Here is a 17,224-nt window from a genome sequence, read left to right on the forward strand (position 1 = left end):
AGGTTTTTACCCCAGGTTGCAGTCAATCACATACTGCAATTGTGCTGCTGAATCTACCGAGTAACACCTGTGTATTAATTCCTCCAAAGTTCTTGTTTCTGAATTACTGAATCTAACAAGTAACACCTGTGTAGTAATTCCTCCAAAGTTCTTGTTTCTGAATTACTGAATTAAAGAGCAACAATTTTAACATCACCTTTAAAAAAACAACAGTAGCATGTTTAAGAATAAACTAAAAATGTAGTTTGATCACAAGGACATTAAAAATGTGGTGAAAACTGAATTATATGGCTAGTCAAGGGACATCAAACAGATCATAATGCAATGAGAATAGCTGCCTCACCCTATGCATGGGTTCCTCAACTTCTTTCTCTAGAAACTCCTCCTCATCCAGGTTACCAGAGATCGCACGTCTGATCTCAGGACCAAGATCATGTACTGCTCGCAGACCAGCCTAAACAAACACACACAAAAAAACGTATTCAAGTAATCTAAATAGGGTTGTATGTAACTTATAAAATAGTTTTCTGTGCCTTTCTTGGAGAAAATGTCTTATCCTACTGAGAAGTATAAACTGGAATTAACCTTTTTACTGATATGTTTGATTTGTTCAGTCCAGGATAGGTTTTTATCTTCCAAAACACCATGTCGTCTTTCAAGACACCATTTGCAAATTTTTATCCTTCCTTGTCAGACAAAGTTTATCACTATCAAGATTTGTTCTTTTTTGCCATGTTGAGATAAGTAATATTTTAGTTTTACCAGTATTTACCACCTTGCCATTGCATGTGCACCAGTTGTCCAGTTTGTTTAGGGCATCCTGTAAAGAAATTTCCAGTTCATGCTTTGTGTTTTGGATGTCTGACAATGTTGTGTCATCTGCATAGAAATCTGAAGATGAAATTGAGTCCCCTAGTAAAAGTGTAAGTCAATAAGAAGTACTATAAATAGTAATGGACCTAGAATTGAGCCTAGTGGTACTCCATATCTAATTGCTCCAGGTTCAGAGAGAACATTATTTATGTAAACATATTGTGTTCTCTCACTTAAGTATGAAGTAAATCATCTAACTGTGCTTCAACAAATTGATAAATTTTCAGTTTCTTCAATAGGCTTTCATGATTCACCATGACAAAAGCTGTCCTGAAATCTACAAATGCCAACTAGACATCATATGTCTTTGTAGTGAAAACCTAACACTGAAGTGACCATCCATACAGGAGAAGTAATCACAAGATTTTCAAAATGGCTGCCTTGGTGTCCATACGAGTCCCCAAGATCGACACCATATCCATTTAGGACCAACTAGACATTATAGGAAGTCATTTAATGAAAACACCATACTGATATGACCATCCAATCACAGACCTGCCAACCCTGATGAGTCTGTCTCAGTATGGCAGTTGATTTTTTCCCGTAAGATTGACCAGTTTTCAGTAAGGTGTAACAAAATATCAGTAACTGCTATTGTAAAGCTGGAAAATGTAATTAAAAGTTTGACGCATCGACGATAAACATTATGTTCAACTGAAAAGTTTCTAAAGTATGCGTAGACTTTATTTACCACTAGTACAGTTGCACAAACCCAAGTTCCAAACCCTATGCAGCTCAATGGCTTGTTCCTATCTCTCAATTCTTTTCCATTTCACATGACGACGGCAATCATATCTCCTGCCACTAGACATACTCAAATTTGCATGTGATGTCCAATAAATGTAATTGTGTCCTTTCCAGCTTTTATTCACAAGAATCTGAATACTCCTTTTTATTTTTCTGTGTTGATTGTTAACACTTTTCTAGAAGCTTATTTTCCCTTTCGCCTTAAACATGCATCACTTTCTAAACACCATTAAAAAAATTTCTATAATCAACAGTTTGATCATGCAGACGTTTTGCATGAACACACAGATGCAGTTCAAAGCATCTGGGGTGCTGCTATAAAGATAGTCTGGTTCCCCGACTAATTTTACTAATTCTAAGATGAAATCCGGATCGAAATAAAACATGGATGAACCAATTATCTGGAGTTTTTGGCAACGATTGTTTTTCTGTGGTTTTCGCCAGTATGCCATAAGTCCATATTTTTTGGGTAATTTTCGTAAAACCTTGAGATTTGGCAGGTCTGCAATCAGTTAGAAATAAGATGTCCAAGATGGCCACTGTGGTGGCCATATTGGATTTGAAAGCAGCACCTAGGACCAACTAGACTAGGCAATTCTCCAAGTAGTTCAGAAGGAGTAGCATATAACAAATGCTTGCTAACTGACTGAGACATTGGACGACAGATAACAGACTATGGACAGAAGGCACAACAGACCATCCCATAACCTCTCCTGGTCTATGACCAATAGAGCTAAGAAACTGAAAAGAATTATTTTGAACATTACATGTCACAAAGTAATTTCTGAAAGCTGAAAATATTTGTTGAAACACCAAATTTAATCAGTTTTAAAATCAAATCTTAATGGGTTCATTACAATGGAAAGTAAGAATCAATAGTGAATCTTTTAGACAATCTATTATCAGCTGTGCCAACATTATCTTTATATGAATAAAATTGAGAAATTGATCATTAACCATCTTCAGGGCTTCTGCTTCTGCTGTTTTTATCAATATTATAGAAATATCACTGCCACTGCATTTATACTTGACTAGTGTGGAGACTGGTTGTTTCCACTATGCAAGGGGCAACCAGCTGGTCTATCCTGAGTACTCACTTCAGACGTTGAGAACTTATTGTAATGAGGAGTCAGAATAATTAATGTTAATTGGTTTTTTAAAAACACCTACCTGTAAAGCATTGGTGTGCTCCTGGCCCTTCTGTAATTTCTGCATCTGCTCTTTCCTCTTCTTGAAGCGACGGAAGTAATCCTGGATGAGGAAGGTTGCATAGAATTTTCCTACAGTTACGTCATCATCCCCTGCGATAAAAAGTTGTAGAAGACATGAATTCGTCACATACTTCAATTATAATCATTATCTGCCAAGAACCTTCATGTGATCTGTGCATTTTTGCTTCTAGGTTTACGGCAACTAAGATGTTTAAATTGCAACAGAATCAATTACAGACTAACAGAAAGACACCCTGCTTCTGTAGAATACAACAACAAAGTGTCTTGCTTACATTTAATGACTTAAGTAACATTCATTTGCTTGGTTTATAAAGTATTGGCAAATGGAGTAATCATTTCTACCAACAGGTACCACTGATAACATCAAAAGTAGCTTGACTTCTTTGGCACAGCTGTATAACACATACAACAAATATATCGCCATTAGTGAAACTTCTGAGCATTTTTTTAACAGTGGGATTAAAAATCTTACATGTGGGAAAAAATTAAATCAGTTGGAAATAAAATGTTTCATCTATTAAAGATTTTGTATGTATTTTATGCATGTTATATTGGTAGTGAGGCGCATTTACTGTCCTTAAAATGATAAATAACTGCATCTTACTGCCAGCAGGGGGGACAACTGTGTCAAGAAGTTTGGGGTTGGTTCTTTTCCAGATCTTTTTAATGACTGCCCGCAGCTCTTCATTAGCCTGGTCGATATTGCCCTCCGTTTTGATCTTCAAGGAAGTGCGCACCAGGGCAAACAGTGTGGCATTGAACATAACTGTACCATCACTGTTTAATGGCATGTTCATGCTGACCAGTCTCTGGAAAGAAAGGAAATGAGGACTTTTATGTCTGACAAATGATATCACATAATTATCTATATCTAATTCACACCCAACTCTGAATAGGGAGACCCAGATCTGAAATCACAGTGTAGGCTGGCAGGTAATGGCCTACACTGTTCACCTGAAATCAGAATGAATAGCATAGACCCAGATCTGCCAGTAATGTATGTGATAGGAAATCTAGATTAGTTTCAGTCTCTGATGTCAATGTGTTGATGGGTGACATCTAAGCCAACTGCCCAATGAAAAGTCAAAATTATTATTACTATTATTTTATAACCAATTGCCAATGGAAATGACTTACTTACTGAAGTTAGAGGCCAATTATTTCTTATGTCTGGTAATTACTGTCTCACCTCACTCATAAAGTCCATTTAATAATTCTTATAAAATAATCACTTTTGTCTGATGTCAAAAATATTAAATGGGACACGACTGCTGTATGGGAAATATATAGTCAAACTGAGTGACACTAAATGTTTGAGGCCATGCACATGAATAACTCGGCATGATAATAAACAATCAAGGAATTGACCTCTGAATGTCAAAAGTTTCCATATATCAATAGTAACAAAACCTAAGTTTTGCAAAATTTGGACTTTTCAATTTAGGTGACTGATGTCAGCTGTTTGTTGGAACAGTGTCATAGAGTCACACTAATCTGGGTTAATCATGTACACAGCTGGATGTGTTATCCATGAGCAGATTCAGTAATACCATACTAACAATATATATATATATATATATATATATATATATATATATATATATATATATATATATGAGCTTAGCAGGGTATTGCTATATAACAACATTAACATATGTAAAATTGTTTTATGAAGCTGTTATCACAGCAGTACAACACAAAAAAAAAAGATTAAAAAATTACTTTCATTAGTTTGAGATTCTGCTTGGTATATTGCTTGAAATTCATTTTGTAAACACTACTCTTTTCCATGCCAGTCTTTATCACACTGCCATTGTCAACTCTCATTGGACAGTTACATGGATTAGGCTATAAAAAGGTGAAAGATTCTATTACATGGATTCTGAACTTATGGGTGACAGTCCACTTGTGGAGCATGGGGATAGTGCAGATGATTTACTAGCCATACACAGAACTCCAATGTAAACTGCAGGTGTAAAAAGTATCATACACATTGGCCTTTTATATTTAATTTTGTAAAGATACTAGTACATCTGTTTGCAGCATGTCACTGAAGAAGAAAAAAATACTAAACAATAAGAAGAGATAAGATTATATTATCTACAAATGAAGTTTTAAAACATCTATGAAATTTTAATCACACGTGTGACTGACTTTGTATACAAACACCCTGATACCACAAAATTGGCAAAAGTCAATATGAAGGAGTGGGAGATAACTGTACAAATGTGACAAGAGAAGGTGAAATCAGAGATGATAATGCATGGCAGTTCTAATCTTAAACAATGTGAGATGATAATGCATGGCAGTTCTAATCTTAAACAATGTGAGATGATAATGCATGGCAGTTCTATTCTTAAACAAAGTGAGATGATAATGCTTGGCAGTTCTAATCTTAAACAAAGTGAGATGATAATGCTTGGCATTTCTAATCTTAAACAAAGTAAGATGATAATGCATGGCAGTTCTAATCTTAAACAATGTGAGATGATAATGCATGGCAGTTCTATTTATTAAACAAAGTGAGATGATAATGCTTGGCAGTTCTAATCTTAAACAAAGTGATACGATAATGCATGCAGTTCTAATCTTAAACAAAGTGAGATGATAATGCATGACAGTTCTAATCTTATACAAAGATGATAATGAATGGCAGTTCTAATCTTATACAAAGATGATAATGCATGGCAGTTCTAATCTTAAAATGAGTGATATGATAATGCACAGCAGTTTTGACAACTTGACCTTTAAGCATGCTGATCAAGTGAATTTCTGATACAGGTATTTTCCTGATTGCAAACAAGTGCATTTATAAAATGAGATCTAAAAGTCATAGATACATAAGCTACAAACTTTCATTATATCTACTACACCGAAAACTGATCATTAATTGGCCAATTCCAGAAGCAAAAATAACAGTCAATCTTGCCCCACTCACCCTGACATAAGTTTTTGGACAGTTCAGAATATTTCCTTTGTCATCAAACATTTGGACATAAAAAAGATAAAAGTTTTAACATCTGAAAATATAGGATCAACATGTTATTTGTTTTTGGAAATAACATCTTTATATAATGCATATATCACATAAATTCTTTCCATAATGTATGTTTTGTCAACTGGATGCTTGCTGTGAAATTAGAACTGAGATAGGCAATGGAAAAAAAGCCACTGTCCAATCAATTATATTGCTTTTGTGTGGAATAAACCAAAAAATTATAAAACAATAAGTTTAGAAAAAAAATAAAGATATAGACAATGCAATGTAGTATAGGCATCTTTGCTAAGTATGTTCATGTCCTGAAATGTGGTACATCTCCAATGTGTGAAATGAACACCAATCTGTGACATCATGAAATTCAGTAAGCTGCACTTGGCAGAGACTTTGCCCATTTCATGTGGGTTTTTTTGTTCCTTAACTTTTGGCACCAAGAACATTTTTCACTCAAACTTTGCTGATTGTAGAAAATGATAATACTTTACAAATGATTATTTGTACACCTAAAAATATTAAATGAAAAGTGCAAAAAATTGCACATAATAAAGTAATTAAAATGTAGATAATAAACTGAATATGATAAAAAAAATGTAGACGGCTGAAATGGCAACAATAAGATTACCTTGCATGCAACTCTGTGTGGACACAATTTTCCGAACCCTAATGGTGGTGATATCTTTCGTAGTAATGTTACTACATCAAGATGCTTTATCCTTCCTCTGCACAAAAAAAGTAAAAGGACAAGTCAAAGAGATGGTATCTTAGTCTGTATATATTGTATGGAAGGAATTGAGAAATACCATAACCTATCTAGATCTGCAAGTGCAATGTAACTAATCCCAATCATTAAAAAAAAATGAAACAAATTTGCCAAATTACATGTCTGCCAAAAATACCTTCTACACAGTAATTTAAAAAAATATTTTTCCTCTATTCTTATCCCAAAAGCTTCCTCTGTGAGTTGGTTTCAGGTACTGACAACTCAAAGAAGGATATAATAATGTAATCATAAAAATTTTATTTACATTAAACGTTAAATACTGGTCAACATTTTATTTCTACCCCAAGAAATCAATGCTTTCGAAACATTCCCCAAACTCATGAAACTGGTGTTTTGGATCATCAGAATGCATTAATTTGACTGATAACTTTTGACAAATAACAATCCCATGAGAATGATACACCTAAACATCAGAAAAGTCAAACTGTCTTTTATATTAAAAGGAAATGTTTGAAGGAAAATTTGACATCCTTCATTTGCATAAAATAGAACAAAATGTAAGTTTAAGATAATCCTGGAAATGTTCCGGAAAATAATCAGCAACTTTTTTCTTCTTCTAAAGTCCTTGAAAGAATAAATGTTATTTTCAAAACAGCATTCCAGGTTTTTTCTTCTTTTTAAACAAGAGTACTGTAAATGTTACATCGTTCACCCATACTTTATTTAATAGTCCTCTATGCAGATCATGAAATGTTTTGTGTGGGGACTATTTTTACTTACAGTGACCTTGACTTTCAACCCAAAATCAACAGGCTTCAGCCTTACCCTAAGTGCAACACATCCACAAAGTTTCATCCAGGTCTACAGTGTAAAATAAAGGTTATTATGTGGAAATACTTTTTCTTCTTTTAATTACTGTGGTCTTAACCTCTGCCCCCAAAAGTCAATAGGTTTCTTCATTACCAAAAATGCAAGCCATCCACACAATTAGGACCAGGTATGTGATGATATTGTAATGTTATTGTGCAAGAACAAAGTTTATTTTTTAAGTCAATGACCTTGACCTTTGATCTACTGCACAATTAATAAGGTTTTTCCTTACACAATGTGCAAGCCCATCCACAAAGTTTAGCAATCATATGTGATGGAAAATAAAAGTTATGGTGCAGAACCATTTTCATTCCAACAGTGACCTTGCACTTTGGCCTTTTAAGCCTGAAATCAATAGGGTTCTTCCTTATCACTGGTGAAAGCCATCCACAATTAGTAACTGTAGATGGTGAATGAGTTATTTTGCAGAAAACGACTTTCTCTCAAAGTGACCTTGACCTTTTAGCTTTTGTTCTCAAAATTGATAGGGTTCTTCCTTACCCCAAGTGCAAGTCAGACACAAAGTCTAGTATCTCAAGACAGAGGACATATTAAGCTTTTGTGCAGAAACAACTTGACAAAATCAGGCACAGATGGGCTACGTCATAACCTAATACAGTCTGCCTTATTGCAGGCATATACAAATATTGGTAAAAATAAAATGAGAGATGAACCTGTTCATACTGTAGAAAGAAGTTTCCTGTACTTACTTGGCCTCTGGATCATACTCTGACCACAGCCGAACAAATTCATCCAAATGGTGTGGACCCAGGATTGACCAATCACGAGTAAGGTAGTCAAAGTTATCCATGATAACAGCTACAAACAGGTTGATAATCTGAAAGAATTCAATACATAATCTAGGATGTCAGAGGAATTATAAACTTGGGTGCAAATATTTCTGGGCTATGTTCATGAAACAATATGGCAGAAAATTTTGAGGAATGTCATCGAAAAAGGAAATTATCAACAGTGTAATAAAAATCAATAAAGATATTCAAGGTATTATGTATATTTCTTTTTGTGCAATATTTGACTAAAAAGAAACAATTCCTAGACTATGAAATAAGAAAAGGTAAAAAAAATTACTGTATATACCAGCGTATAAGCCAAATAATTTAGGAAAAAATCAAGGCATTGAAGAAGGGGGTGGGGTCAGCTTATCCACAGGGCAAGGTCTAGACTTGACAGTTTTTAATTTTTTTTGGCTGACTACTGTAATGAGTTAATCTTGGGACAAGAAAAAAAATATTCTGTGTCCTAAGACTTATATACATGTACAAAAAATACATTTTGGTGTCCCAATACTTATTAAATTGTTATGAACTACTAAGACTACTTCTGTTATTATTTTGCATATGCATATTTTCTGATTTCTCCAACACAAAATGAAATAAAGGTTAAAAAAAAAGACTTCAGAATTCGCAGGCCATTTGAGATTTACCTGGGAGACCAGGCTATACTATAATGTACATATACTTATGGTGTAAATCGTGCTTAACATCATGTAAATCCATTTATTCCCAAACATATTAGATGCAGATTTTACTTTATTGTTTCGATCAAATCATATTCTTCCAGATAATACCTCAACTAGTCATTAATAGCTGTTTCATTTATGTTGATACCATGCACTTGTGAGTTACTCTTTTTCAATGGTATAAACAATCCTACAAAATGATGTCATTTTCATGAAAAGGAACACACATTTAATTGTTCAAGGCACATAACCAGCATGACTGTTACATGCTCATGAAAGAATGGTAATAATAAAGGCTAAAATTCTAAATATAGATCAATTAAATCATCATCAGTCTATGTTAGTTTTGTGTTTTGGCTGAACAAAACATAATTTCCCACACAATGTAAAGCTGGATGTTTCAATGACTCCATTGTTTATAATTTGTGGACTTGTTTTTTGTTTTCTGACAACAATACAGGCCAGTTAACCATTAAAACCCTGAAACTGGCTTGGGTTAAGAGGGAATTTTGACCGGCAACTATACAAGTACTTGGATGCTTAACTGCCTTTCACTCCACAATATTAGCATGATTACCATAGTGTAAGGTCGCTTACATCAAAGCAAATTACAACTCATTTTTTATGGTATTTGCATACTTTCTAATATTTCTGAAACTGCATTATTGTATTTTGGGGATATCATTGAAGTTTAGTGCAGTGGTGCCCATGATTCAAATAAAAGGATTTCCTTCATTCAGTGAAGTTCAAACCTACAATGTACATGCGGTTGGTGCCATCATGTATATATGCTCACTAGCCTAAATGTGAGCGTTGAACCAAAGCCTATTGTTGTTTGGTGTTGTCATACTGGGATCACATTTTAATGAATTAAGTATTTACAATTTCAAGGCAAAATAAAAACGTAATTACTGGTGCACTGATATAAAACGTCTAATGCAAAAATGCATGAACAAAAATTAACTGATACTAAAACCATGAAAGCTAAATTCTTGTCATCATCTGATCAAGTTATGCACATATCTGAATTAGGCAGAAACAATATGGAAACAGAAAATTAAATAAATTTCTTCACTTTTCAAACAAATTAAAAAACTTGTACTATTTCTATGTAATAATTGAACATTCCAACCCTGAGAGAGGTATACACATAATTTTTGCTAATATAAGTTTACTGAAATAAATTCATTTAGAACTTACCACATGCATCTTGTGTTGTTGTCTCGGACATGTCTGTTGGCTTATATGCGGGTCATGCACTTTTTAGTGTTTATATCTATTCAGTTTGCAGAGTCAGTTTATAATTGAATGATCTTATAAGCGAGTATATAAAGTAACCTGAATTAGTAGATTTTTGGATAAAAGTACTCAAATAAGACTGAATACGTTATTAATGTATGTTTCTTGTTTTTAATTAAATTCTCATTTAATAAAAGAAAATTAATCAGCTGTTCCAAGTTCACAACAAATGGTTTCATCTTTATTTCTCATCAGCTTAAAAATAACACATGGCTACTACCAAAGTAGCTAATGGGTTATGGGACAACTACCAAAGTAGCTAATGGGTCATAGGACAACTACCAAAGTAGCTACTGGGTCACGGGACAACTATCAAAGTAGCTAATGGGTCATGGGACAACTACCAAAGTAGCTAATGGGTCATGGGACAACTACCAAAGTAGTTAATAGGTCATGGGACAACTACCAAAATAGACTAATGGGTCATGGGACAACTACCAAAGTATTTAACAGGTCATGGGACAATTATCAAACTAGCTAATGGGTCATGGGACAACTAACAAACTAGCCAATGATTCATGGAACTACTATCAAATTAATAGGCAATCAGTCAATGAGCTACTGCCAAACCAGTAATGTGGCTAGTAACAAACATATCTTTATATACAGTTTAAATGACTGGATAAATTTCCATTGAACAGATAAAAACCATAACTTCTACCACTTCTTTACTTTCATGAAGACACCCTTGATAGTGGATATTTTACTGTCCAAATGAAAGGTGGTACTGGCTTTAAAAGTATCATATACACTAAGTAGATAAGTTGCTCATTTTATCACTGAAAGATCACACAAAAACCAAATAAAGATACACCAAGCTGCAAGGCATGTTTACAGTACATAAACTTATGTATCTGTGAGAAACTACACTACAAAAAAAACAAGAAGGAGTGTAATTTGTCTTATCAGCAAAGGTGAAATTCCTTGTTTTCTTACCTAAACAGTGACATTTCCAAACTTTTTCAGAAATGGGCTATCAAAGTGTTAACTATATATCACCAATATAGTACTTAAAAACACATTTTCACAATAAATTGTGTTTATTTTATTTATATGAAATAAACACAAATTTAAGATAATACTAGAAACCTACAAGGAATGAACACAACACATAGAAGGAGATGAAGTAGATATATGCAAAGTCATTTCCACAGAGGTCACCAGGTTTCATGTCTGCCTTGGGATCACACTTCACAATGGGACTGTTAATGCAGGACATCATTACTTCCTGCCATGCCTCTCCTGTGGCTGACCTGCAAGACAAATATTAGGAAAGTTGCTTTAAATGTATTGCATTTCTTGCCCATGCATTTTTTTAAAAACAAGATGTAATTCTGCTTGTGTATGTTCTTGTGCTATGAATGGTATTTTCCAGGAACAAATTGATGAGGTTGGGCAAAATGCAGTTTATCTTCAATGGAAATAAACTTATATTTGAGTTCACTTTTAACAGAGGTGACTCAGCCACAAACTGGCTGCAATAATGACCAAAATAGTTCTTATTTCATTTATTTACTAATACAGTCAAATCTGTCTTAACAGTCACCCGAGTTTAGCAGTTACATAGTCACAATGGCCATTCTAATCTCCCTGGCAAATTACCTATATAAATGTCACGTAGTCATTGGTCACCTGTCTTCTGAATTCATTGGCCATTTGTTTCTTAACCAAGTCATGGTTTCACCCTGCCTACAATGGTCAATAAAGTACATCAGCCGTGACTGCTCCCACATGAAAAAATTAAACTTCTCTTGTCTGATGAGCATGGCATATTCTATATAATGGTTAATTGTGTGAATCAATGTTGAAATGTTTTCATATGTTGATTGTACTTACTGTAATCTAGTGTTTTCAATAAAAAGTATTAAAAAACTACACATAATTTATGAATAGAGGTACAATGCACTAGTAATATCTCTTACAGTTTAGGATGACTAACAATAACCCAAGGAAGCTTATTTCCATTCCCTGAGCAACTAAGATCGCAAACATCTCAGTGACTTTGAGCAGCAACTTAATCCATCAACTGTTTCAAGTGTGCGCAACAATTATACCTATTGCACCAACAAAAAGTCAGTCACGTGTTTCACAATTACAAGTATGCTGTCAATTAGTAATTTTATTTAGGATCTGTTTCTACTGATAATGAAATAAGTGTTTGTTGTTGCATATATATGAGAGAGAGATATGTATACAGGAGAGCATGCACACACAGTTGTAGTTTTCTTGATTTGATGTGTGTATAATAATAATCATACTACTGCTAATAACAATGATAATTCTATTTGGTTCACAGTATATAAATTTGTCATTAACTAAGTTTGAGAGCTGAACTTGCCTTCAGTGGTCACTCAACTATAAATGCCACTTGTACCTTTTCCCATGACTGGTTGCTGTAGAAAGGTACGACTACACTGATGCATAACTCAAGCAACAACTTATCATGGAAACACCTGCAGGGCATGATCAGTGGAAGTTATCTTAGATTTTTGCCCTGCACCTAAGCAAATTTCAAAGTAAGTAAACTGTAAATATCCAATGTTGAATGGAATCTGATTCCATTACTCATCTGTGTCTGCATCATGTCTCCTCCCTTATATCTGACTTTATTAAAAAAAACCACTTTAACACAAATCTATAAAATGGTCAACACTACCAGAAAATCATATTAATATAAACATACATTAACATCATGAATATCTTTTTTTAAAAAAAAAAACTGTATTTGTGGATGTTCCCCAACTTCAGATGAAAAAGCTTAAGTACAAAAAGATAACACATTTAGAAAAGAATTTTAAAAGCTGTTATAATGGCATGAATATCTAATCTGGTACTCTACATATTACTACACACATACTAAATTTGATATCAACATAACATGGTTTTTGCTTAACAGTTGCTGACAAGGTTTTCATCAGAAAAACCTCCTAAAGGGTGAAAAAATGTATAAACAAGAGTACTGTGAACAGCATATTATATGACCACTAAATGTTCAATAGTTTTTTTTTTATGTACATAACTTACATTTTTGTGCAGAAACCATTTTTCTTCTTTCAGTCAAAGTCACTTTCATCTTTAACCATTTGACTCTAAAAATCATTAGCCTTATCCTAAGTAAAAGCCTTCAACTGAGTTTGGTCCAAGTATGTTTTGCAGAAAATATTATCATGCAGAAACAATTTTTCTTCTTTCAGTCAGTGATCTTAAACATGCTCTTCATTGCTCCAAGGACAAGCTATCCAACATGTGCACTCCATGCAAGTAATGCAGAACTAATGTTATTTTACAGAAACTATTCTTATTTTTTTCAGTAACTTTGATCTTTGACCTTTTGGCCTGAAGATGAACAGGGTTCTCCCTTATCCCAAGTATAAGCCAATCAAAAGAATTTGATAACTGCAAATGGTGGAGAACTTGAGTAACTCTGTGGAAACAATCTGCTTTATTTCAGTCACAGTGACCTTGACATTTGACCTTTAGACACCCAAATCAACAGGGTTCTTCCTTATCCTAAGTGCAAGCTATCCACAAAGTTTTGTAAATGTAGATGGGGAAGAACTGGAGTTATTGTGCAGAAACCATCTGCATTTTTTCAGTCACAGTGACCTTCACATTTTGCCCCCCCCCCCCCCATGGTTCTTATTTACTGCAAGTGCAAGCTGATCACAAAGCTTGGTAACTGTATATGGTGGAGAACGAAGAGTTATTGTGCATAAATTAAATTAGTAACACATGAACAGACAGACAACAGCATAACATAATAGGGTTTTTATTATGGTGAGTTTACACATATTGAAAAATTGCTAAAATGGCCTGAAAATTGAATCATGTCATCTGTAAAAAAATACAAATATGTCTATGAAAATGTGTTTGTTGATGTTGAGTGTCTTGATAAAAAATGTAAACAAGCCTTCTGGGAAAGAACCAAATAAAGATGCACCCAACTGAAAGCAGTATGGCATGTTTATAGTACATAAACTTATGTATCTGGGAGAAACTACACTCAAACAGTCTGACAATGAGATGGGACAATGTTACGCTGTCAGATTACCAGGGTAAACTGTATGTTTACCTGAGTACTGGGCCTTCTATACTTTCTTTTGCATTATCTGAGACAAATTCTAATGGTCTGAAAATGTTATGCATTTTTTGCTGTAAAATCCACAATGTACTGTTGGAATGCCATGACAATTCCTATTTGGCTTTTATTCTGGCAAAATTTTCCAGACTGCTTTAGAATGGTTCTCTTAAGAGCTCAGGTGTTGGTGTAGAATGGCAATATTTCATCTTGTAGTACCCAAAATATTGAAATTTGAACGAGTGTCAAATCCATGAGTTAAAATATCATGCTTTTGGCACTGCAAGATGAAGTATATCTGGTATTAAAATAGGAAAAGAAAATTTTATTTTTATTATATACCAAACTTGCTTAAGAACCAATGTTTAGAAGATTAAACACTATATCCGGCACTACACTCTCCCCACCCCCATTTTGTAAATTCACCATACTTTTATAGGTTGATCATATACATAACCTAAGAAAGCCTTCAAGACTGGATTGACCTCATCTCTCACACTAAATTACATTTTTTGTCATTTCGTAAATTATTTGACGCAATCTGAAAACATTGCAAGTCCAATTCATCAATGCATTGCAGCAGGTTTATTGTTGTCAAGGAAGTTAGGGGAAACAATTAAATAATTTCAGAGAGATGCAAACAGCGCTTGGTCAAATTTCTTTATCAAAAATTAATTTTCATGTCTGTAATGCAAGGCAGTTTCTATTTATTTGCTCTAGCTCACAAAGTACTCATTTTTTGTTTTTGCAAGTACAACTTTTGTGGGCACATAAAATCAAGTGTTGCATGGACATGATGGGAAGTCTTATATTTTTCACATGTGAAAATATAAAGGGTATATTTCTCACATGTGAAAATATAAAGGACATATTTTTCACATATGAAATAAAGGAATGAAAAGTATCATTAAACTTATTTTGCCAGTCTCTATATTTCACACTTAAGTATAAAATAAAATGATTTAAATTTGATCATGGGGTTTATAGTCTTACCACCTTATATCTGGAATCACGTTCCAGTGAAGTGCATCAAAATAAGGGAAAGCCGTATGTCTCTTCATGTCCTTTATTAATTTATATTTATGCAAGTTCTGCCACAGATACAAACTGTGAAAAATAACCTGAGGAACTTAGCAGGCAAAAACAGAAATAAACTCTTACCTGAACAGTACCAGCAATGCTTGTGGAAAGGACTGGAAATTGTTGTTACGATGAATTTCGGTTTCAGCATTAATAGCAATTTTACCAAACACCTGTAAAGATAAAAATAATAAACACTTAAGTTCCATCTTTACTTTATAAACTCCCAAAAATCTGTAAACTGTCAGCTACACAACAGGTAACACTATCAGAAACACTACAGCCTCAAATTACAGCATTTCTTAAATTCTCAGGTGTGTGTGTGTACAGTATAAACTCCCAAAAATCTGTAAACTGTCAGCTACACAACAGGTAACACTATCAGAAACACTACAGCCTCAAATTACAGCATTTATTAAATTCTCAGGTGTGTGTGTGTACAGTACAGCTCATGTGTATATTTGGAACCCAAGCAGCGCAGTGAGGGAACTTAAATCCCCATCACTTCTGCTCTGTGATGGAGAAATAAAATACTAAGAAATCACCAATGTTCCTTGGCTGGCACACCAATGGCATCTCCACCATGGAGACTGGCTGATTGGTATTACTGATTGACATTTGAACAGTCAATCAATGAAGACCACCTACTGCAAGACTGCTGCATCATGTGTAATTCACATCTAAAAAGTCTTGTATATTGTGTACATTTAGAAAACGTGTGTGTTGACTTGAAGAGAGGTTGACTTGATGAGAGGCTGACTTGAAGAGAGGCTGACTTGATAAGAGGCTGACTTGATGAGAGGCTGATTTGATGAGAGGCTGACTTGAAGAGAGGCTGACTTAATGAGAAGCTGACTTGAAAAGAGGTTGACTTGATGAGAGGCTGATTTGATGAGAGGCTGACTTGATGAGAGGCTGATTTGATGAGAGGCTGACTTAATGAGAGGCTGATTTGATGAGAGGCTGACTTGAAGAGAGACTGACTTGATGAGAGGCTGACTTGATGAGAGGCGAACCTCGTTGAACTTTTCAGACTTTATTAATTTATCCTGATGTTTAAACATGAAAAGTAATCGTCTGAGGTATGGACAATTAAATTCCAGATAGCAGCAGCTTCTGTTTAAAAACACAAAGAACAAGAAAGTAAACACTGAATTTACACTTAAATGTAAACGACATATTTAGGTCTTATAATAAGCAGTAATGGCCCTGTTATGAGATTGAATATAGACATACACAACTATCGACTATTTCAATTGTGAATGTACATGCTATTTAATTTTATGATGCTAAATTATTATTACCAACTATGGTATTTTTTATTATTTCATTCATCACAAGGTAAGTTTGTTTCATATAAAGCAAGGACAGGTGAAGTGTCATTTTTTATACCACAAATCTGAGTAAGGCAATAGTTTTCAAGCTTTTACCCCCCTCGAACAAAAACTTAAATGGTCTCTGCTTTATAAAAACTTGGCTTCAGTGGATGTTCAGCAGAAATAAAGGCAGTGACCACTGTAATTTCATTCATCGCAAGATATATTTATTCCAAATAATAAAAGAAATGGCATAATATTCTTTTTAAAAATATAAATCTCAAGTTTAAATCACACCTCTATAATCTTGTGATTGGATGTCAGAAGAAACAGTACAAGATATTACTGAGAACTCGTCAGGGCTGGATCAGGGCCCCCCCACCTTACTTAGCTAAAAATAACAAAATGTGCAGTCACTTGAAATTAGAACACTGTTCTATTCTTGCACATATTTATTAGGTATTATGCACACCTTGAGTAAACAGGCACAAAGATATTTGGTGAGGAAATGTGTAGAGAAATTCCTCATG

General features: G+C 34.1%; 1 protein-coding gene across 1 annotated transcript in view; it reads right to left on the bottom strand.

Moving 5' to 3' along the window:
* The window catches only part of LOC149789247 (muscle calcium channel subunit alpha-1-like), a 335,403-nt gene that overhangs the window by 52,068 nt on the left and 266,111 nt on the right, over positions 1-17,224 (bottom strand). Inside the window, exons 30-36 of the mRNA XM_089975421.1 lie at positions 15,460-15,551; positions 11,314-11,473; positions 8,152-8,279; positions 6,473-6,569; positions 3,457-3,661; positions 2,791-2,921; positions 344-454 (exon numbers count right to left, since the gene is read on the bottom strand). Coding sequence (XP_089831547.1) covers positions 344-454; positions 2,791-2,921; positions 3,457-3,661; positions 6,473-6,569; positions 8,152-8,279; positions 11,314-11,473; positions 15,460-15,551 — 924 coding nt within the window. The remainder of the gene's footprint in view (positions 1-343; positions 455-2,790; positions 2,922-3,456; positions 3,662-6,472; positions 6,570-8,151; positions 8,280-11,313; positions 11,474-15,459; positions 15,552-17,224) is intronic.

This window comes from Sinohyriopsis cumingii, chromosome 11 (assembly GCF_028554795.1).
Source record: "Sinohyriopsis cumingii isolate HCF-2022 chromosome 11, ASM2855479v2, whole genome shotgun sequence".
Classification (NCBI taxonomy): domain Eukaryota; kingdom Metazoa; phylum Mollusca; class Bivalvia; order Unionida; family Unionidae; genus Sinohyriopsis; species Sinohyriopsis cumingii.